At 44.2% G+C, this 18,610-nt stretch overlaps 1 protein-coding gene across 1 annotated transcript; it reads right to left on the reverse strand.

The window, feature by feature from the left end:
• Positions 1-372: 372 nt before the first annotated feature.
• CHRNA1 (cholinergic receptor nicotinic alpha 1 subunit) lies at positions 373-17,059 on the reverse strand. Its single transcript, XM_083575028.1, has 9 exons — positions 16,807-17,059; positions 14,846-14,991; positions 13,457-13,501; positions 12,581-12,690; positions 10,790-10,985; positions 7,731-7,968; positions 6,029-6,252; positions 2,928-3,167; positions 373-1,177 (listed from the first exon to the last, which is right to left on the reverse strand). The coding sequence occupies exons 1-9, from the start codon at positions 16,847-16,849 to the stop codon at positions 1,046-1,048; spliced, it is 1,374 nt and encodes a 457-aa protein (XP_083431154.1). The 5' UTR covers positions 16,850-17,059; the 3' UTR covers positions 373-1,045.
• Positions 17,060-18,610: the final 1,551 nt, after the last annotated feature.

Below are 18,610 nucleotides of genomic sequence, written 5' to 3' on the forward strand. Positions count from 1 at the left end.
CTGACTGTGAGAATGCTAAGAGGATCAAGTGAATTGTGAGTATTGCTGGCAACTGAAAAAATAAATCCCAAAACAGAACTGAGATTTGGGGGGGGTGGTTCTTAAAAAGAAATAAAGAAAAGAAAGCAAAGTATATTACAGAAGCACATTTAATAAAAAGTAAGTGCTCAGAAGGGGCTTCTGAATATTTCTGAGTAAACATGGTTTTGATAGGCTTGCAAGCAAGAATCACAGCTGAGGAAAGAGAGTAGAAAACAGATTGGTAGACTTCAGTCAGTGACTATTTTCTCTTCTTCTGCACGGACCACTTTCAGCAGAGTGTGGGAGATTCAGATCACAGATGTGCTCAGCCAAGTTTCTCTGATGGAGTCATTTGGAACATATCTATTTATTCAAAAAAGCAGTAAGGAATGGGAAGTGAGAAAATTGTGGGTTGATGACTTGATGAAGACATGACTGCCAATGGGTTGAAGACATGGCTCGGGATGGTGTTCAGTTTTTGCATCCTAGATTGCCACTGATTAGGGACAACCAATAGACAATGAGATGAACCATTGGTGTACAGCACCAAAGCCGTTTTTCTTAAATACCCAGAACAGACCAATGTCCTAGGCTAATTGACCTGGTGATTTGAACAATAAGAGGTTCTGACCCAGTGCTTTAGCAAGCTGGTTAGGTGCAACGAAAGCCATGCTGGTTGACATTAAAGACGGCAGTGAATCAAAAACTTTTAGCAGAATCACACTTTCTGGAGCCTGAAATTGCCAGTTCGAAAGAGGTTATCCCTCCATTTAGCCCCGTTTAGGCAGAGACAGATTAACAACACATTAAAGATATAGGCTTGGATCTTAAGATAAGCAAAGTTAAGGAAGTTTCTGGAAGGAAAGCTTACTGGCTGCAGCTCCCTACCCTACAAGCTTCTTTGAAAGGTTTGCTTTGCTGAGGGGATGGAGGAGAGGGAGATGGAAGACTTTCCTTCCATGAACTTTCTTAAGTGAGCACATATTCAGATCTAAATCAAGCTATCCCACTTGGTTTTCGCTTTTCAGCCTTGCTGCTGTAACTCGATGAGGCGACCGGCAAAGACAGCCAGTGTTCCAATGATGCAAACTAACATGAAGATGCCAAGCAGAAGGTGATCCACTACCATGGCAACAAACTTCCATTCTTCGGCAGCCTGAGGATGGGGAAAATAAAAAAAGACAAGAGGCAGTTAGAATGATCTTGGGCCTAGTCATTGTTTGCACTAGGGAGTTGGCACTTTGGAGCATTTATGCTTCTCTGTCTTGGAGGAAAAAATACGTTATTCTGTATGTTCTCCATTGCAGGAACAAACTTCAGTATGTAATGCATTCTAGTCAAAAACATGTCCTTGCATAATTGTGAGAATGACCTGAAACAGAGGAGTCTGACTATCAAAAAAGCATGTGTGTGATTTGGTGCCATTTTAGTGCACATTACAGAGTATATGCTGCCCCCTGGCCGGAGCTTGATGTACCGTGAATTATTTCAATGAGTCATTTTGTCAGGCCTTGGGTCACAAGAGGGAGCCAAATACCATAAAGCAGTGTTTGTCCAAATTGAGGCTGAGTGGAAAAGGAGAAGAAACAACAAAAGAGACTCGTGGTAGCTTAGTTTGAGACAAACTGGCTTGTGGTGGCATCCGCTTTCATGCCACAGGATTGATTCCTTCTTCCTTTTCGAACAACAGATGAATACAGCTCCTGTTAGGGAGCCAGATATGCCAGAAAGGTTTCCGGCATTAAGGAACAGCATTTTGGTTCCGTATCAGAAGCAGGTGTGTGTCATCATGGAGGCGATTCTGAGCCCAAGGACTCTGAAGACAAGGGTCCTCAAAGAATCCCCTTTGGCAGGTGTCAGGGAACTGTCATCGGAAGAACCGGAGGTGCAAGGGCTCCCAGAGGTTGGGAGAGACTTATCAGCGGAGGAGGGAACCAGCAGGGGGAGAGAAAGAGCTCCAAGGGAAAGTGAGTCGGAAGGATGGCTCAGAGACAATTCCAGCGAGAACAGTGGGGAGGTTTCAGGACCTCCTATAGGGACACCCACTTCTCGCCGGAAACTGTCACACAGAGAGTCCAGAAGGCGTGTTTCCGTTAAGGAGCTTTTATGCTGGAAGAAATTCCGTAAACGCCCACTGTCGGATTCTGCCAGCGACTGACGGAGCCATGCTGATGGAGCTCCGTTACAGACAGGGGTTTGTGGACTTAGCCAAGCCCTGAGGGACTAGAAACTTTACGCACAAGCAGCTCATCATCCCATCTCAGCAGGCCTGAGCCTTGACTTGCGCCAGGCCTCACCTTGTCAGAGATCAAGAGACCTTGCCTCACAACAATAGCCAGGAGATTAATAATGGTATTCCTTAAACCAGGGCTAGGAAAACTGTGGACTTGCCAGATGTTGTTGAACTCCACTTCCCAGCCACCCCGGCCAGCTCTCTCCACCTCAGCCTCAAACCGTTGCTTGCCTGAATACAGTCTAGACTTCAATAGCACAGGTTCACTCATTTAAAACAGATTAAATGGTAAATCTGGACTATTTTAAAAGGATGCCCTCACAAACCCAAAGTTGCAGGAAGTGTGCACTGATTTAGGATTTCATCTTTAATCTTGAAACCACTCTTGCTTGTCCACATGCTCTTTCTTCCCCTCTGCACTTAGAAAGCACTTAGGTTTTAGAAAAAACCCTCACATGCTGTTGATAACTCTTAGTTATCATTCTTTAACAGGTGCGATAGAGAGATTACAGCAGAAATGGGGAAGCTGTGGCCGGCCAGATGTTGTTGGACTACGACTCCCATCATCCCTGATCATTGGCCAAGCTGGCAGGGGCTGATGGGAGTTGAAGTCTTATAACGTCTAGCAGGCCAAAGATTCCCATCTGCTAAAACAGAAGGAAAAGGTCCTTACATTGTTGGATTCCTGGTCTGACTTCATTGTTTCAGCAATGTATTTGATGCCCTCAATAGCACTTTTCACATCTGGGTTTTTGGTGAGCGACGACTGGAAATTGACAGCAGCCGGACTTTGCTTCCCAGAGATTTCAGAAATATCAATGTCTTCAGTAAAAATCCTTTTCTCCTGCTTGTTTCTGGAAGGCCGTTTCATGGTTGAGAAGAACATGACGTTCGGAATCGTCTCAATAAAAATCTGAAAGAAGTTAATATTTGTTTTACAGTCAGTGTCTTTTTTTTTTAATAATAAAAAAAAATCAGAATGAAAACAAGGGGCATATATGTTCTCCATCTTGGCATCAGAATAAAAACGTTTCCTTTCTGAGGTTTGGGCTTTCTTCTGCTTGTGATGCCTGAGGCCCCAGGAAGCTGTCTGAGTTTTTCAGGTGAACAGATTTTTAAGACTCATTTAAGTGAAACCACATACAGATGGATACTAACCCCAAGTAATGCACCGTTATCAAATCAGCATGTGAAACTGGAACTCTGCTGACTTGATCAGTTTAGGATCCAGATGTTGTTTTTACTATTATCTTATCTGTATTGGGTGGGCCTCCACCTGCCCCAAAAGGGCTTTCCTTCTTCACTCCTTCCCCCAGCTCTGCTAAGGCCTCCAAAAAAAGCACAGGCTGTTGCTGGATGCGGGAGTCAGTAGAAACTATGCACAACCAGATTGCCTTCGACTCACACTAGTGTGACCACCTCCCCTTTGTTCATTTGTGAGCAGTGATGCTACCAGGACAGGACTATGAGGCAGAAGTCACCTATTCAGCAAAACAGAGGTATAGCTTAGTTGGTTAGAACATGGTGCTGATAACAAGAAGGTTGCAGGTTTGAACCCTGTAATGGACAGCTGAATATTCCTGTATCACAGGGGGTTGGAATAGATGGTCCTCAGGGTCCCTTCCAACTCTATAAAAACAAGGAGGCCCCTAGCCAGGCTTACTACATTTTTAAGTATGTCAAATAATACACATTGCCCCTCTAAAGACCCTATAAGGCCATTAAGTAGCAGCTTGCCGGTTCCTGCTCCAGGTGGATCACATTTAGTCAAAACTCTCCACTATGACCTGTCTGTCTTGGGTGGCCCTGCACACCATAGCTCATAGCTTCTAAAAGACGCCTGCTTATTGGGAGAAAAGCAATGACAAACCTAGACAGTATCTTAAAAAGCAGAGACATCACCTTGCTGACAAAGGTCCATATAGTTAAAGCTATGGTTTTCCCTGTAGTGATGTATGGAAGTGAGAGCAGGACCATAAAGAAGGCTGATCGCCGAAGAATTGATGCTTTTGAATTATGGTGCTAGAAGAGACTCTTGAGAGTCCCATGGACTGCAAGATCAAACCTATCCATTCTGAAGGAAATCAGCCCTGAGTGCTCACTGGAAGGACAGATCGTGAAGCTGAGGCTCCAATACTTTGGCCACCTCATGAGAAGAGAAGACTCCCTGGAAAAGACCCTGATGTTGGGAAAGATGGAGGGCACAAGGAGAAGGGGACGACAGAGGACGAGATGGTTGGACAGTGTTCTCAAAGCTACTAACATGAATTTGGCCAAACTGCGGGAGACAGTGGAAGACAGGAGTGCCTGGCGTGCTCTCGTCCCTGGGGTCACGAAGAGTCGGACATGAGTAAACGACTAAACAACAACAAGGCTAAATTTACCTAACTGCACTAGTGAATTCCAGAAGAAAACAAAGTCTGAAATGTGGGGGAACGACTGGTTAAGTATTGCAGTCCATAAAGAAATATCAGTGTTTCTGTCAGCTTGCCTGTTTCTTTTCCTCCTTTTGGAAAACCTTCCCCAAAATTTTTAAGTTATAATGCTTAAATAGGCAATGTTGTCATGCTCTAAATTAGTGGCTTTTTTTGTCCCAGTCTGCTCCCTACTTTAATGGAATGCACCCAGTACTAGTATTATGGGAGAGAAAGAGAATTGTCTCTCTCTGTTCTTTCTGTAAAGCATACATAATTTAGTTGGCACCCAGTAAGCTACTTATAGATCACCTGTCATTCCAACCTTAAAGAGGTCATTTAGTGGCTGTTTCCATTGAAAGAGTGAGAGAGGATCTTTTGCCTACCCTTTGCTCCTTAGTTGAGTTTAGCAGCTGTTTTTCAACTATAAAGACAAGTTTAGAATATCTATTTGATCCCTCTTGCACCCTTTCCCCCTCATATTGAAAACTGAAATTAAACTGGTACCTTGGAGACATAAGACAGGAGCGTGGGTGAATTAGGATTTGAACCCAGATCCAACACTTTGTTGGGGACACGGGTGGCGCTGTGGGTTAAACCACAGAGCCTAGGACTTGCCGATCACAAGGTCGGCGGTTCGAATCCCCGCGATGGGGTGAGCTCCCGTTCCGTTAGTCATGCTGGCCACATGACCCGGAAGCTGTATGCCTGCTCCCTTGGCCAAGGCCTAATGGTCAGGGGTCCCTTTACCTTTTACCAACATTTTGTCAATCTTTATCCTATAAACAGTGGCGTAGCGTGGGGGGTGCAGGGGGGGCCGGCCGCACCGGGCGCAACATCTGGGGTTAGGGCAAATCCATGGGTTAGGGGGCGCAAATCCACGGGTTAGGGGGCGCAAATTACTTGCCTTGCCCCGGGTGCTGACAACCCATGCTACGCCACTGCCTATAAAGCAGGGGTGGCCCTTCAGATGTTGTTGGAGTACAACTCCCATCATCCATGACCCCAGGGGCCATGCTGGCTAAGGGCTGATGGGAGTTGGAGACTGGAGGGTCTCAGGTTCTCCCAATTTTTGCTATAATATATGCCACCAGGTCCGAGGCAGCAAGCCCAGCCCAGCCTTTTCTCTTAACCCTGTGTTCTGTTCTGATCTTTGCAACTGTTCCAGGGGACATGTTTCTGACTATAGCTTAGGGTTGCTAAACGTCCAGAATTTTCAGGACATAGCCAGTATTCAGTCCCCTTAAGCAGCGTCCGGGCGAAAATCACTGAAATGTCCGGAAAAAACCCATAGATATGGCAGCCCATGTTCAGATTTTCACTTTTTGAAATATGGCAACCCAACTATAGCTCATCTCACCTTCCTCACCCACTGCGGCATAGTGTGAGTACTTGGAGATCGGTGGTGGGTATTGATCACAATGACAGTGATGATGATGGAAGCTATGACGAAGACCATGGTGAACAGCATGTATTTGCCAATCAAGGGCACTGCGCTAGAAGTGGAAGGAATCAGCTCCACAATGACCAGAAGAAACACCGTCAAAGAGAGCAGGACAGAAATGCTCAGAGTCATTTTCTCCCCTGTGACAAAGAGTAAACAAAGAACGTGATTTTTAAAAATAATATTTTTTTAAAAAAATTCTTAAACATATTAAACACTCAAACTCATTTTTTTATTTATAATTTTCAATTTATACATTTCAGTAATTTTATAATCATTTTAACTTTTCAAAACTTGATTCCTTCCCCCCTCTTTCTGCAGTTCCTTAAATTTATTTTTTTAATATTTTCAGCATATCCAAATGTAACTTAATTTGCTCATTTATCCATCTACTTTAAATATACGCTCTTAAAAAAGCCTGCAGGTTATTACAATAATCCTGCGTATGTCCTTATCTGTTTATACTCAAACTCATTCATAAGAAAATACAAAAACACAACTGGATAGGAAAAAGAAAGAGAGAAAAGAATAGCGAAAGAATAACGAAAAAAGACCCTTTATCACATTTATGTTGTGAATAGCATATCGTTTACCCACACACAGCGAGGCAGATTCCCGCAGCTCTCATCTGGGTGCTTACTTACCCAGGCAGAGGGCCTTCTCGGTAGTGGCGCCCGCCCTGTGGTACGCCCTCCCATCAGATGTCAAGGAGATAAACAACTACAGTGGTACCTCTGCTTACGAACTTAATTCGTTCTGGAGGTCCATTCTCATCCTGAAACTGATCTTAACATGAGGTGCCATTAGCGAAAGCGTGCCTCCTGCTGTGCTTCCACTCGCATCCTGGGGCAAAGTTCGCATCCGGGAGCAACTACCGGTACCTCCGGGTTGACACAGCTCATAACGAGACGCATGCACAACCAGAAGCGTTCGTATCCACAGGTACCACTGTTTTATCGTGTTTTTTATATTTTGTTGGGAGCCACCCAGAGTGGCTGGGGAAACCCAGTCAGGTGGTCAGGGTATAAATAAAAAAATGATGATTATTATTATTATATTATATTATTAAATTATTTTTCTCCCAGTCTCCCACCCTGAGAGATCCTTCCTGCCCTGCCTTTTTGCAGGGACCTTCCACCTCCAACTGTCCCCTTCCTGTGTGTGCCCTCCTATATAAATATAGGATGTGAATCAGATGTGATAAGAGGCAGAGAGAGGCTTTCGCAATGGCTGATAACAGATAAAACTACTTCTCCAACGGGGAAGCCAAATTAAGAGACAAGCTACCATGTAATTTCCTAAGCCGCCGTCAAAACAGATGAATAATCAAGGTAGGCCAGAAGAGGGCAGGTTGTTCCCCCTGGCTGTGAGTCACAGTACAGTGGTACCTCGGGTTAAGAACTTCCATCGTTCTGGAGGTCCATTCTTAACCTGAAACCGTTCTTAACCTGAGGTACCACTTTAGCTAATGTGGCCTCCTGCTGCCGCCGCGCGATTTCTGTTCTCATCCTGAAGCAAAGTTCTTAACCCGAGGTACTATTTCTGGGTTAGCAGAGTCTGGGTTAGCATCTGTAACCTGAAGCGTCTGTAACCCAAGGTACCACTGTATCCCACATACCTGAATCTGTAGGCAGGTAAAACACTAATCCGGTTAGGAAAGAGAAGAGGAGGCAAGGGATGATGACATTGACGATGAAGTAGAGAGGCAACCGCTGCAACACAAAGTGATAGGTGATGTCCAGGTAAGGTGTGGTAGGGCAGCAGGCGTAGGTAACCCAGTGCTTCCAGCCTCGGTAATCTTTCATGACCCATTCTCCGCTGGGCATGAAGTTACTCAGATCTGGGCGGTCACTTTCCTGAGAGGAGAATGAATGCCATTAACATAATATCTAAGGCCCGGTGCTCCTTTACATTCAGGAAACATTTAAATACTGTAAAACCAATATCTCCTTTTGTTGTCAGGATAAAATAAACACTTAGCCTGTTTTTCTGAGGGGGCGAGAAGTTACAGGGACCCAGGGTTTACCAAGGTTTGGTTTCGTTTGCGAGGGTTATAGCATTTTTGCAATATGGTTATTTATTTGCAAATGTATAGGCTGAGCATAAAGGTAAAGGTAAAGGGACCCCTGACCATTAGGTCCAGTCGTGACCAACTCTGGGGTTGCGGCGCTCATCTCGCTTTGCTGGCTGAGGGAGCCGATGTACAGCTTCTGGGTCATGTGGCCAGCATGACTAAGCCGCTTTGGCGAACCAGAGCAGTGCACGGAAACACCATTTACCTTCCCGCCGGAGCGGTACCTATTTATCTACTTGCACTTTGACGTGCTTTCGAACTGCTAGGTTGGCAGGAGCAGGGACCGAGCAACGGGAGCTCACCCTGTTGTGGGGATTCGAACCGCCGACCTTCTGATCGGCAAGTCCTAGGCTCTGTGGTTTAACCCACAGCGTCACCCGCGTCCCTATTTGTGTATATACTGGCCATAGGTGCCAACTCCCTGGGGCTCTGGCTGTCCAAGCACCCACAGAATTCCTCATGAAGGGACTACGTAAAGGTAAAGGTAAAGGGACCCCTGACCATTAGGTCCAGTCGTGGCTGACTCTGAGGTTGCGGCACTCATCTCGCTTTATTGGCCGAGGTACAGCTTCCGGGTCATGTGGCCAGCATGACGAAGCCGCTTCTGGCGAACCAGAGCAGCGCATGGAAACGCCGTTTACCTTCCCGCTGGAGCGGTACCTATTTATCTACTTGCACTTCGTGCTTTTGAACTGTTGAGTTGGCAGGAGCAGGGACCGAGCAACGGGAGCTCACCCCGTCACTGCTTCCACATCCAATCTCCAGAAAGACAGTCCCTTAAAAGGTTTCCAGAGCCTAAACTCTGCTCTTTGTGCCTTGGTCTAAAATGGCACTTCATACAATCTAAGCACATTGCTTCTCCACAGAATCTTGGGGGCCGTAGTGTACTCCTCATGGCGCTATAGCTCCCAGCACCCTTAACAAACTACAACCCCCAAGCTTCTCTGCGGAAGCCATGCGCTTTGAACACATGGTGTATATAGCAGCTGGGAAAGAGGAACATCTGCCCTTCCCAAAATCTTTCTGTTATTTCCTACCCATTAAGCAAACTTAAGAAAAATGGAGAGACAGTTAGGTAGTTCCCATGGAAACACATCTCCAGGCTATTCACACTCTTTTGCCACATCTGTGGGCCGGCCAGGTATTTCCTCAGAGCAACCCACATGGTAGCCCCGCTGACAGAAACTGCATAAGAAACTGATAACAATATGTAATTTCCCCCTATGCACAGTGTTTAAAAGAACACTTGAAAAAATAAAGAACTATGCAGCTTATATATCTATTTGCTCCAAAAAAAAAATTTCCCTACCTAAATAAACTCCACACACCAAACAATATATCATGCAAATATATGAAGGTGTGTGTGTAGGGGGGTGCTACCCCTCCCCGGCAAAAAAGAAAAGAAGAAGAAAGTAAATAAATATTTAAAAGGTTAGAACTTTTCACAAGTAGCAAAGATGAATAAAAGCAGCTTGGCACAGATATCCAGTGAGGTTTTGAAAGAGCTTTGTGTCTCATTCTATGACTCTAACAAGGCCTTAAGATTCTTGAATTGCAGCCCCCATCCCTCAATACAACAAAATGGCTGGAAGTGCAACAGCAGGGAACAGTCCGTTTGCAACCTAATGCCACAAACTGGCAGGACAACGGGGAGGAGGAAAAGGAGAAACAGGATTGCAGTAAAGGGTGTAGCCGGGACTGGGACACACTGGGGCAAGTTGGGGTGGGGAAGAAGAGGTTGGCATAGGAAGGACTCATAGGGTGAAGGAACCAGAGCAGCAGGACCCATCATCAGAGCCAGAGGGGCATAGGGAGCAGTGGTGCTCCAGGAGGCTGAGGCAGACAAGGGCTCACAGCCCATCTCCCTAGCTGGCCAGGTGGGGCTCGCTAGCTCTGGGAGGAGGGGTGTGATTCCTCCCTTAGAGCAGGTGAGGGTCACCTGCCTCATCAGGCCCAGGTGCTGCAATCAGCCTGCAAAGTCCAACAGGAAAGCAGAGCTGAGGGCTGTGTCTCCTCAACTGCCCATGTTGATGGGCCTCAGCTTGGATGCTCTGGGATCTCTGAGGGAATTTGGACATGTGGATTGTTCCTTGACCGGAGACTTGCCACCAGGTAAGCCACAGGTTTGGGGCACCGAAAGGTTAATTTTGTTAGTATTGAAGTCAGCTAGCTAAGAGAGGTATGGGGTGGAGGTGTTTGCTTAGCAACCAGGGAGAGTGGCATGACGGTTTGCTGAGGTAACACATGTGGAGTTCTGAGGGAGGGCTCCTCTGTATGCTTGGTTCGGCGTCTCTGTGCCATATACAAGGCAGACAAAAGCTTCCTGTCCTTTTCTCCTCAGATTATGTGCTGCTTTTGTTCAGTGTTATCAGGATTTCTTTTCTCTCTGGGCTCTGTCTTCATTATTTAAGCGGCTTTGCCAATGAAGACAAATGACTTTTGACACCGAGGGAAGCTTCAAAAGCCCTTCAAGCACAGGACTGTCCTCCAAAGTAGGAACACAGAGGAACTCTTTTCCAGCATAAGGGCCCCATTCCTCAATACCAAAACACAAAGGGCCTTTGGACCCTGGTCCTTGTCTCATATGCCCAGATGTTACCTACCGGAAAGATGGCGACCATTGTGCCATCGTATGTCCATGTTCCCAACTTCATACTACAGTTCTGTTCATCAAATGGAAAGTGGGTGACTATAATTTCACAGTAGCTTTTGAAAATGGCTGGAGGAGTCCAAGTGATGTGACCTGTATAGTCTAAGAGTACTTTGGTATCCTGGACGATAGCAAAATCTCCATCTGCACTGTAAAAGGAAAGAGATGAACACCAGTGCTGTGAATCCTATTCATTTTCACTAGCAAATGAGACACTGCAGCTACCAACAACTTTGGGAAGGCTGAGGGTTAATTTAACAGTGGAGTTCTATACAGTGGTACTTCAGGTTACATACGCTTCAGGTTACATACGCTTCAGGTTACATACTCCGCTCACCCAGAAATAGTGCTTCAGGTTAAAAACTTTGCTTCAGGCTGAGAACAGAAATCGTGCGGCGGCAGCAGCAGGAGGCCCCATTAGCTAAAGTGGTGCTTCAGGTTAAGAACAGTTTCAGGTTAAGTATGGACCTCCGGGATGAATTAAGTACTTAACCCGAGGTACCACTGTACAGATATGATATGCAGTTTCCAGTGTTGAACCTGGGCTAACCCGGTCACACCAACCAAATGCAAAACTACTACTCCATATTGTGTTTCTTGTTTGATCTGAAATACAGCAAATGTCTTGCATCTGCTTGAAGACATGTTAGGGGGGAAAAACAGAAGTCGGAGACAGGAACTTCCTGTCTGCCCTTTCCAGTTCTTTGGCAATTTTTTTTCATTGCACATAGGGTTTATATTTCACTTTTTCTTCCCAAATGAAGCCCAAAGCTGCAACAGCCAACACAAGAGCAACTCAACCCCTACAACAAAACTACCAGAATATTCAGTACAACAAAGCAAGTCAAATTGACACTCATGTCAAAACAATAAACCCATTCATCTGATAAGAATTTATTCAACTCCAATTGTCCACCATTTGGCCTTGATGCGCCCATCTGATGTGCCCATACTAAGCTTAATTTGTACAGTGATAGGTGCTGCATCTCAGGGAGATGATCTTGGCCATTAGTAAACCTGAATATTCTTCTACCTCTGTGACCCAAATTTCTTCATTCTCACATGCAGTTGGAACCTAAGTCATCCCTCAAATGTGCCTGGATGACAGCTTCTGCACTTCCTGACCATTGAATATGCTGGCTGGGACTGATGGTGCCTTGAATCCGAAAACCTCTGGAAAGTCACAGGTTCCTTAGCTTTGCCCTAGTGTTCCTCTTGCAGACCCTTATCTGCCAGCCCATAAGTGCCCATGGCAGCCATGGGTAGCATCAGGAATTATGCAAAACAAAGCAGTTCTTAAAGGTAAAGGGACCTCTGACCATTAGGTCCAGTCGTGGCTGACTCTGGGGTTGCGGCGCTCATCTCGCTTTATTGGCCGAGGGAGCCGGCGTACAGCTTCCGGGTCATGTGGCCAGTATGACTAAGCAGCTTCTGGCGAACCAGAGCAGCGCACGGAAACACCGTTTACCTTCATGCCGGAGCGGTACCTATTTATCTACCTGCACTTTGACATGCTTTTGAACTGCTAGGTTGGCAGGAGCAGGGACCGAGCAATGGGAGCTCAGCCCGTTGCAGTGATTGGCAAGCCCTAGGCTCTGTGGTTTAGACCACTTGGCTAAAGTTAGCTGGAGCTACTAGGGGGAAATGCTCTCATCGCAATTACGTAGTCACATACAGCACCTGGACTCATTTGCAGCCTTGCTATGTGACTGCTGAACAATTAACATGAAAGAACCTTACTTACTTGTTGTACAAAACCAAGTCTGGACGCCAGAGATCGCTTGAGGCGACGCGAATTTGTTTCACACCACCATAATCTTCTGGCTTCCATTTCAGGTTTACATCTTTCCATTGCTAGAAAATGAAATTAAGAGAGTTTTAAAACAAACAAACACCCCAACAGCTCTTTCCTCTAGTGTGGAATGTAAGCCTAAAACAGAGCACTTATTTTATGGTGTGAAAAAATTCTGCAACTTATTTTGCCCTGTGTTCATGCTAACTGGAATAATTACTTGAAACTAACATGGCCATTTCCTTTTTGAGAACAAATATCTGTATGTACCCGTTATCAGCAATTCTCTGGCCACATTCACCATACATTTAAGGTGCTATGATACCACTTTAACTAGTCATGTCTTCTCTCAAAGAATTTTGGGAGCTGTTGTTTGTTAAGGGTGCTGAGAGTTTTTAAAAGACGCCTACCCCCCGCGAGCTAGAATTCCCAGAGTGCTGTAACTTCTTCACAGGGAACTCTGGGAACTGCAGGGAGTTCTGTGAGGGAAATGTGTGTGTCTCTTAACAACACTCTCAGCACTCCTGAACTACAGCTCCTGGAATTATTTGGGGGAAGCCATGACTGGTTAATGTGGCATCATAGTGCCTTAAATGCATGGTGTGAAAGTGGTGGCCTCTATAGTTAAAATCAGTGCAGTTCTGAAAGGTTAGGTCTGCCATCTTGATACAAAATGGCATCCAATTTCATCCCAAAATAGATGAAAACCTGTCCCCATTGTGCAAGATTGGCTTAAGACGTCTTACGAGGTGTCCAAATGCATAGTGAACAAACAGACAAGCTTGTTAAATGTGCAGTAGATTAATGAAAAGGGTGACAAAGAATTACCTGTTTTAGACGCACGTTGGTTGCTACAATCTGATTCACTTCATCCTTAAGAGAGCAAAACACTAAGATTAAGGGGAGAGATCTTAGCAGGCAAAATGTACAGTAAGACTTACTGGTAAATAGCTATCTGCTACTATTCCTGACTTTTCCACCCTATTCCTTTCTTCCCACTATCAAAATGTAGATTGTAAATGCCTGCTTTGTTTTAGTCTGCATACATGTTGTACACTTAAATCATGCAACTGTCCCTGAAGAATTCCGGGAGCTGTTCGTAAAGGGTGCTTGGAACTGTAGCTCTGTGACGGAAAAACTACAGTTCCCAGAATTATTTCCGCGAAGCCATGTGCTTTAAATGTGCTTTCATCGTACACTGATGGCACTGTATAAGGGCACTTTATTGTGGACTCAATGCTGCAGAAATACCCTACAGGAATGTTAAATTTGTTTTTGTTTTTTTAATTTGCATTTTTATTTATTTGTTAACATTCTTATATTACATCAGTAAACGTTGTCATATTACATTACAGGACTCACTATAATATAATTTCCAACATGTATACAAAAATTATATACAAATTTTATATACCTAGAACAAAAAAAAGAAAGAACAAAGAGAAAAAACAAAAACGATTTCCCCCCAAAATCATATACATACCAACACACTAGACTTCCTGTCTTTTCTGTTGTATATTCCTTTCTTACAAATGAATGTACTCCTATTATTGTATATTTCTTTACATATTATCTAATACATTCCTATGTCAATATGTACTCTTAGTCTTATTTCTCAACTCAGTCTCACTCCAACGTCAAACAAATGCTAGCGTAGATAGCGAACCTTTACTGTATTTTTGAACATATGTTTTATATCTATCCCTCTTTCCCATAAATTCTTGTTTTGAATTGCCTCTCAGGGTATTTGTTAACTGCGCCATTTCAGCAAATTCTTGTAGCTTGTTGGGGGGTTATATTTTGATGAGGACAATGTTGAGTAGACATCATGGAAAGCTTTCAATGGTTAGCCAAGTTGTCTGTCAGTTAGACCTGCACACATTTCCACTTGATAACTTTGGGACAACTTTGTTGGACAAAATCCAAAGTTACTTGAACTTAATTCTCATTGAAATCAATTGAACAGGCTAGGTATTATTTAAGTCACATTGATATCAAAGGGACTAAGTTCAACTGATTTAGCCCAGATCCAACCCTACATCAAAACACACATACACACAATCTCCTGCCTAGTTAAAGGGGTGCACCATTTTAGTTGGTTAAACTGTTTATAACCGACTAATCAATTAAACATTACACCCTTCAAATACTTAAAACTGCTGCTTATTACTACTACAACTAACAATAATAATGGAATAATTGAAATTTGTACTATACCACATTGATCAACTGGATAAGCTGTAGTCCAACGGTAACGTTAACACTTTCAAGGTGGTTGCTTACTGGACGAATAACTTTGTTATAATGCTCGAATAAATCGGCAACCAGACGAGTTTCATGATCAGAACCCAGGACCAGAACAACTGCAGGACAATATAGAGCAAGACTTGTTAATTTGGTGTTGCAAAATTACTATTATTTCATCCTATTCCTGTAAAAGAGTCTGGAGTTTGGACAGAAAAGCATTAATGGGTCCAGAAAGTCTGATAAAAGTTGGGCAAATCTGCTGGCAAAGCCTGGGTTTACCTTCTTTTGTGACTGAAATTGCTGGCTAAATGACTAATAGATGCATTGTGAATAGCTAGGAAAAAGCTGGAAACTTCTGTACTGTTGTGTTCTAAATGGGAACATACCTTTTGCCATAAAGTAAACCTGCATTCTGAGATAGTTTTGAAGTAGGGAGACTGAGAAAACTGCAGAAGGAGGGGTGAGCTGAATTTTGAGGCTTTCTATCTGGGGACGTAGAGATGCCACTCTCTGGAGAAATAGATGTTCAGTGTTAAAGTTTTTAAGCTTCCTCCTCCACCTATGCCCAATTCACATCTTATCTGACTATATAATAAAATTGTAAGGTGTCGTCGCTCTGTTTTTATTGTCTGTTTTCCAAGGTTCCAAAGGCAGGTTGCTCTGTGAAAACAGTGTGCTAATGGCAGGGGGGTGCAGAAGTGAGCAAGGGCAGGTTAATACAACAGGTGTAGTCCTCTGGTGGCAGGCCAGAGGGAAAGTGAAGGAATTGGGGAGGGGCAAGTGAAGGGGGCATTTGAAGAAATAAGAGGGAAGGAGACGTGTGTGACAGTTTTAGGCTGTTAGTGATGTTGGAGGGAGAAAGCTGAAGAGGAGGAGGACTTGAAGAGGGGACAGGTTGTGGGGCTGGAGTTAAAGGGGCCATTTGCAGTGATGTGGAGGAGCAAGAGGATACACTGGGAGGAAAGAAGGGGAATAATGGTCAGAGGAAGGTTGTGTCTGTGGTATTTGGTTTAAGAAGGCTTAAAGAAGTAAATCCAACTTCTTAAACCACTGTTTTGCATTTTTGTTTGGTTTGCTTTACAAATGTTGTGGAAAGTCGATGATTAGAAGGAGATGGTGCTATGGTCGTACAAAGACACAGCCCAATCTTAGGCATGTTTACTCCATGACAAATCCCATCAAATTTAGTGAGGATTACTAAGTGTGCATTGGGCAGAAGCTGCAGTTTACCACAAGACCTTTGGTGGAACGTCTACATCTTTTTTTGAATGAACTAGAATCCCGAGGAGTTTCACCATTCATAAGTTGTTTGTGCTATTTAAAAAGGGACATGGAGGATCCTATTTATGACTGCAAATGCTGCTCTTAAAGAATGCGGATGTCTGTATCTCAGAAAACAAACCATCTCCTATTTCTTCTGCAGACCGGAAAGGTCTAACATTTCAGAGGGTACGTTTAAGACCCATTAACAGTCTTTTGGCAACACATGGAGCTGTCAATCAGTTCTGCTTCCATATCAAACTTCTGTACAAATAGAGGAAAAACATTCACCATATTATATTATACTTTAAGCTTTACCGTATTTATTTCATGTCCCCACATACATTTTAAAAACATCATATTTATTCTTCTTTTTGTTATTTATTATTTAGTGTTTTTTTGTTTTGTTTTTTTCCCACTGAAGCTTATTGTTAGTTTTACCCCTCATATTTCATTCTTTTCTGGTTGCAGTTTGGGGTTGGGGAAAAGATCTCCAACATATATATAAAACTGCGTTCAGCTAAAGCTCATCATAAAGCTATAGGAAGAATCTTATCTTTGTAAACACATGCTCTCTCCTTCTATAACACACACACACACACACACACACACACTCATTGCAACGAGGCAGAAGCCACACCAAAATTATACTGCTGGTTGAAATGATTTACCTGGTCCAAGGAGCAGGAAGATTGGTAGACCGCAGACGTCCATCCCTTTCCCTCTTGTATATAAACACTGGGACTTCCAGAGAGTTCAAGGTCTGTTACTGAGTAAAGCTTCGCCGCTTCCAACTAGGGCGTTTAGGAAATGTGACCACAGAGTTATTGTTTCATGGCACCTGCTTATGGGGATGGCAGCTGGAAGCCGGCAGAACTGTTTGGAAATGGGAACAGGGTCTATTTTTGCCGAGCGCAAGTCCCCATGGCTCACAGTCAGGATTCTTTTTGTCTAAGTTACACATTCCATTGTCATGTGTGTGTGTATAGCAACTAGCAACCCAGGTTGAAGACCATTTGTTCCAATCCATGGAAGCAAATGAGGCGCATTCTAAAGAAACTAGACTTTGTGTCAGATTGAGACCCTGAGGCCAGCTTATACCTATTATATTCCCATAGGTTGGGAGCTAGTACATTTTCTCCCCCAGTCAATACAACATTCATCATCAGAAGCAGAACAATCACCGGCCTTTTGGGCTAAGTTCAAGGGTAGAAGCAGAGCAATCAGTTTCTTTCTCTGCAATTTTCTCCAACCCTGCTGCTAAGGTGGAGTTGGCCAAATGGGTTGCTTTTGAGAGCTTCTGTTACATAAGCTTTCTAGCAGTGATTAGTTCCCCCCTAAAACAACAACAGGAAAGTTGTGATAGCACTAAAGTGCTGAGTGCACTAAAGGCTTTTTCTTATTACAGTTATATCTAGGGGTTTTGCTCTTTTGCTTTCAAAAAGACATTCAGAGTGTTTTTCACCTAGCTCAGGAATTAAGCTGTTTAGGAGATTCTTTTCTTCACTGTGTTCTTCCCAGCTTAATGAACCAAAAAAAGCCTAATTTATTTCCCTCCATCATAGACACAGACAGATATGACTACTCAAGGTCCATATGGTTTAGCATCTTTGACTAGTGGCAACTCAAACAGGTATCCTCTGGAAGCTCACAAATAAGTACTACTCTTTGTTGTTGTTTAGTCATTTAGTCATGTCCGACTCTTCGTGACCCCAGGGACCAGAGCATACCAGGCACTCCTGTCTTCCACTGCCTCCCACAGTTTGGTCAAACTCATGCTGGTAGCTTCGAGAACACTGTCCAACCATCTCGTCCTCTGTCGTCCCCTTCTCCTTGTGCCCTCCATCTTTCCCAACATCAGGGTCTTTTTCCAGGGAGTCTTCTCTTCTCATGAGGTGGCCAAAGTATTGGAGCCTCAGCTTCAGGATCTGTCCTTCCAGTGAGCACTCAGGGCTGATTTCCTTCAGAATGGATAGGTTTGATCTTCTTGCAGTCCATGGGACTCTCAAGAGTCTCCTCCAGCACCATAATTCAAAAGCATCAATTCTTTGGCGATCAGCCTTCTTGATGGTCCAGCTCTCACTTCCATACTACTCCAGTACTACTCTACCCTACTCTTTTATTCCCACTATCTACTAGTGTGAGTTATGCCACCTTTAATTATGGAAGTTCCTAACTATCATGGCTAACAGCAGCTAAACATCTTTTCGGGAAGGAAATTAAGGATAAGGCCCAGTCTACTCAATGGCCTTTCGAATGGCCTTTTCGAAGGCTGGGCACTTTGGCCCCCACAGATGTTGTTGGACTACAACTCCCACCATCTCTCATGGCTTAGGTTGGCGGGTGTTGGAATCTGGCAGTATCTGGAGGCCTACAGGTACTACCCCTCACCCATCCCTTCTATGCTGGAAATTGATCATAGAGAACCAGCTCCAAGGCTGGGCACTTCAGAGGGTGTAACTGGTGGCGACAGCA

This window comes from Podarcis filfolensis, assembly GCF_964270895.1.
Source record: "Podarcis filfolensis genome assembly, chromosome: 1".
Lineage (NCBI taxonomy): Eukaryota > Metazoa > Chordata > Lepidosauria > Squamata > Lacertidae > Podarcis > Podarcis filfolensis.

Bases quoted from the DNA above. Each gene is read 5' to 3' on its own strand.
- CHRNA1 (XM_083575028.1), bottom strand. From the start codon at position 16,849: ATGGACGTCTGCGGTCTACCAATCTTCCTGCTCCTTGGACCAG. The intron at 14,992-16,806 runs GTAAATCATTTC...ATTGTCCTGCAG, and splicing joins CTTCCTGCTCCTTGGACCAG to TTGTTCTGGTCCTGGGTTCT. The intron at 10,986-12,580 runs GTAAGTAAGGTT...TTCCTTTTACAG, and splicing joins GACTTGGTTTTGTACAACAA to TGCAGATGGAGATTTTGCTA.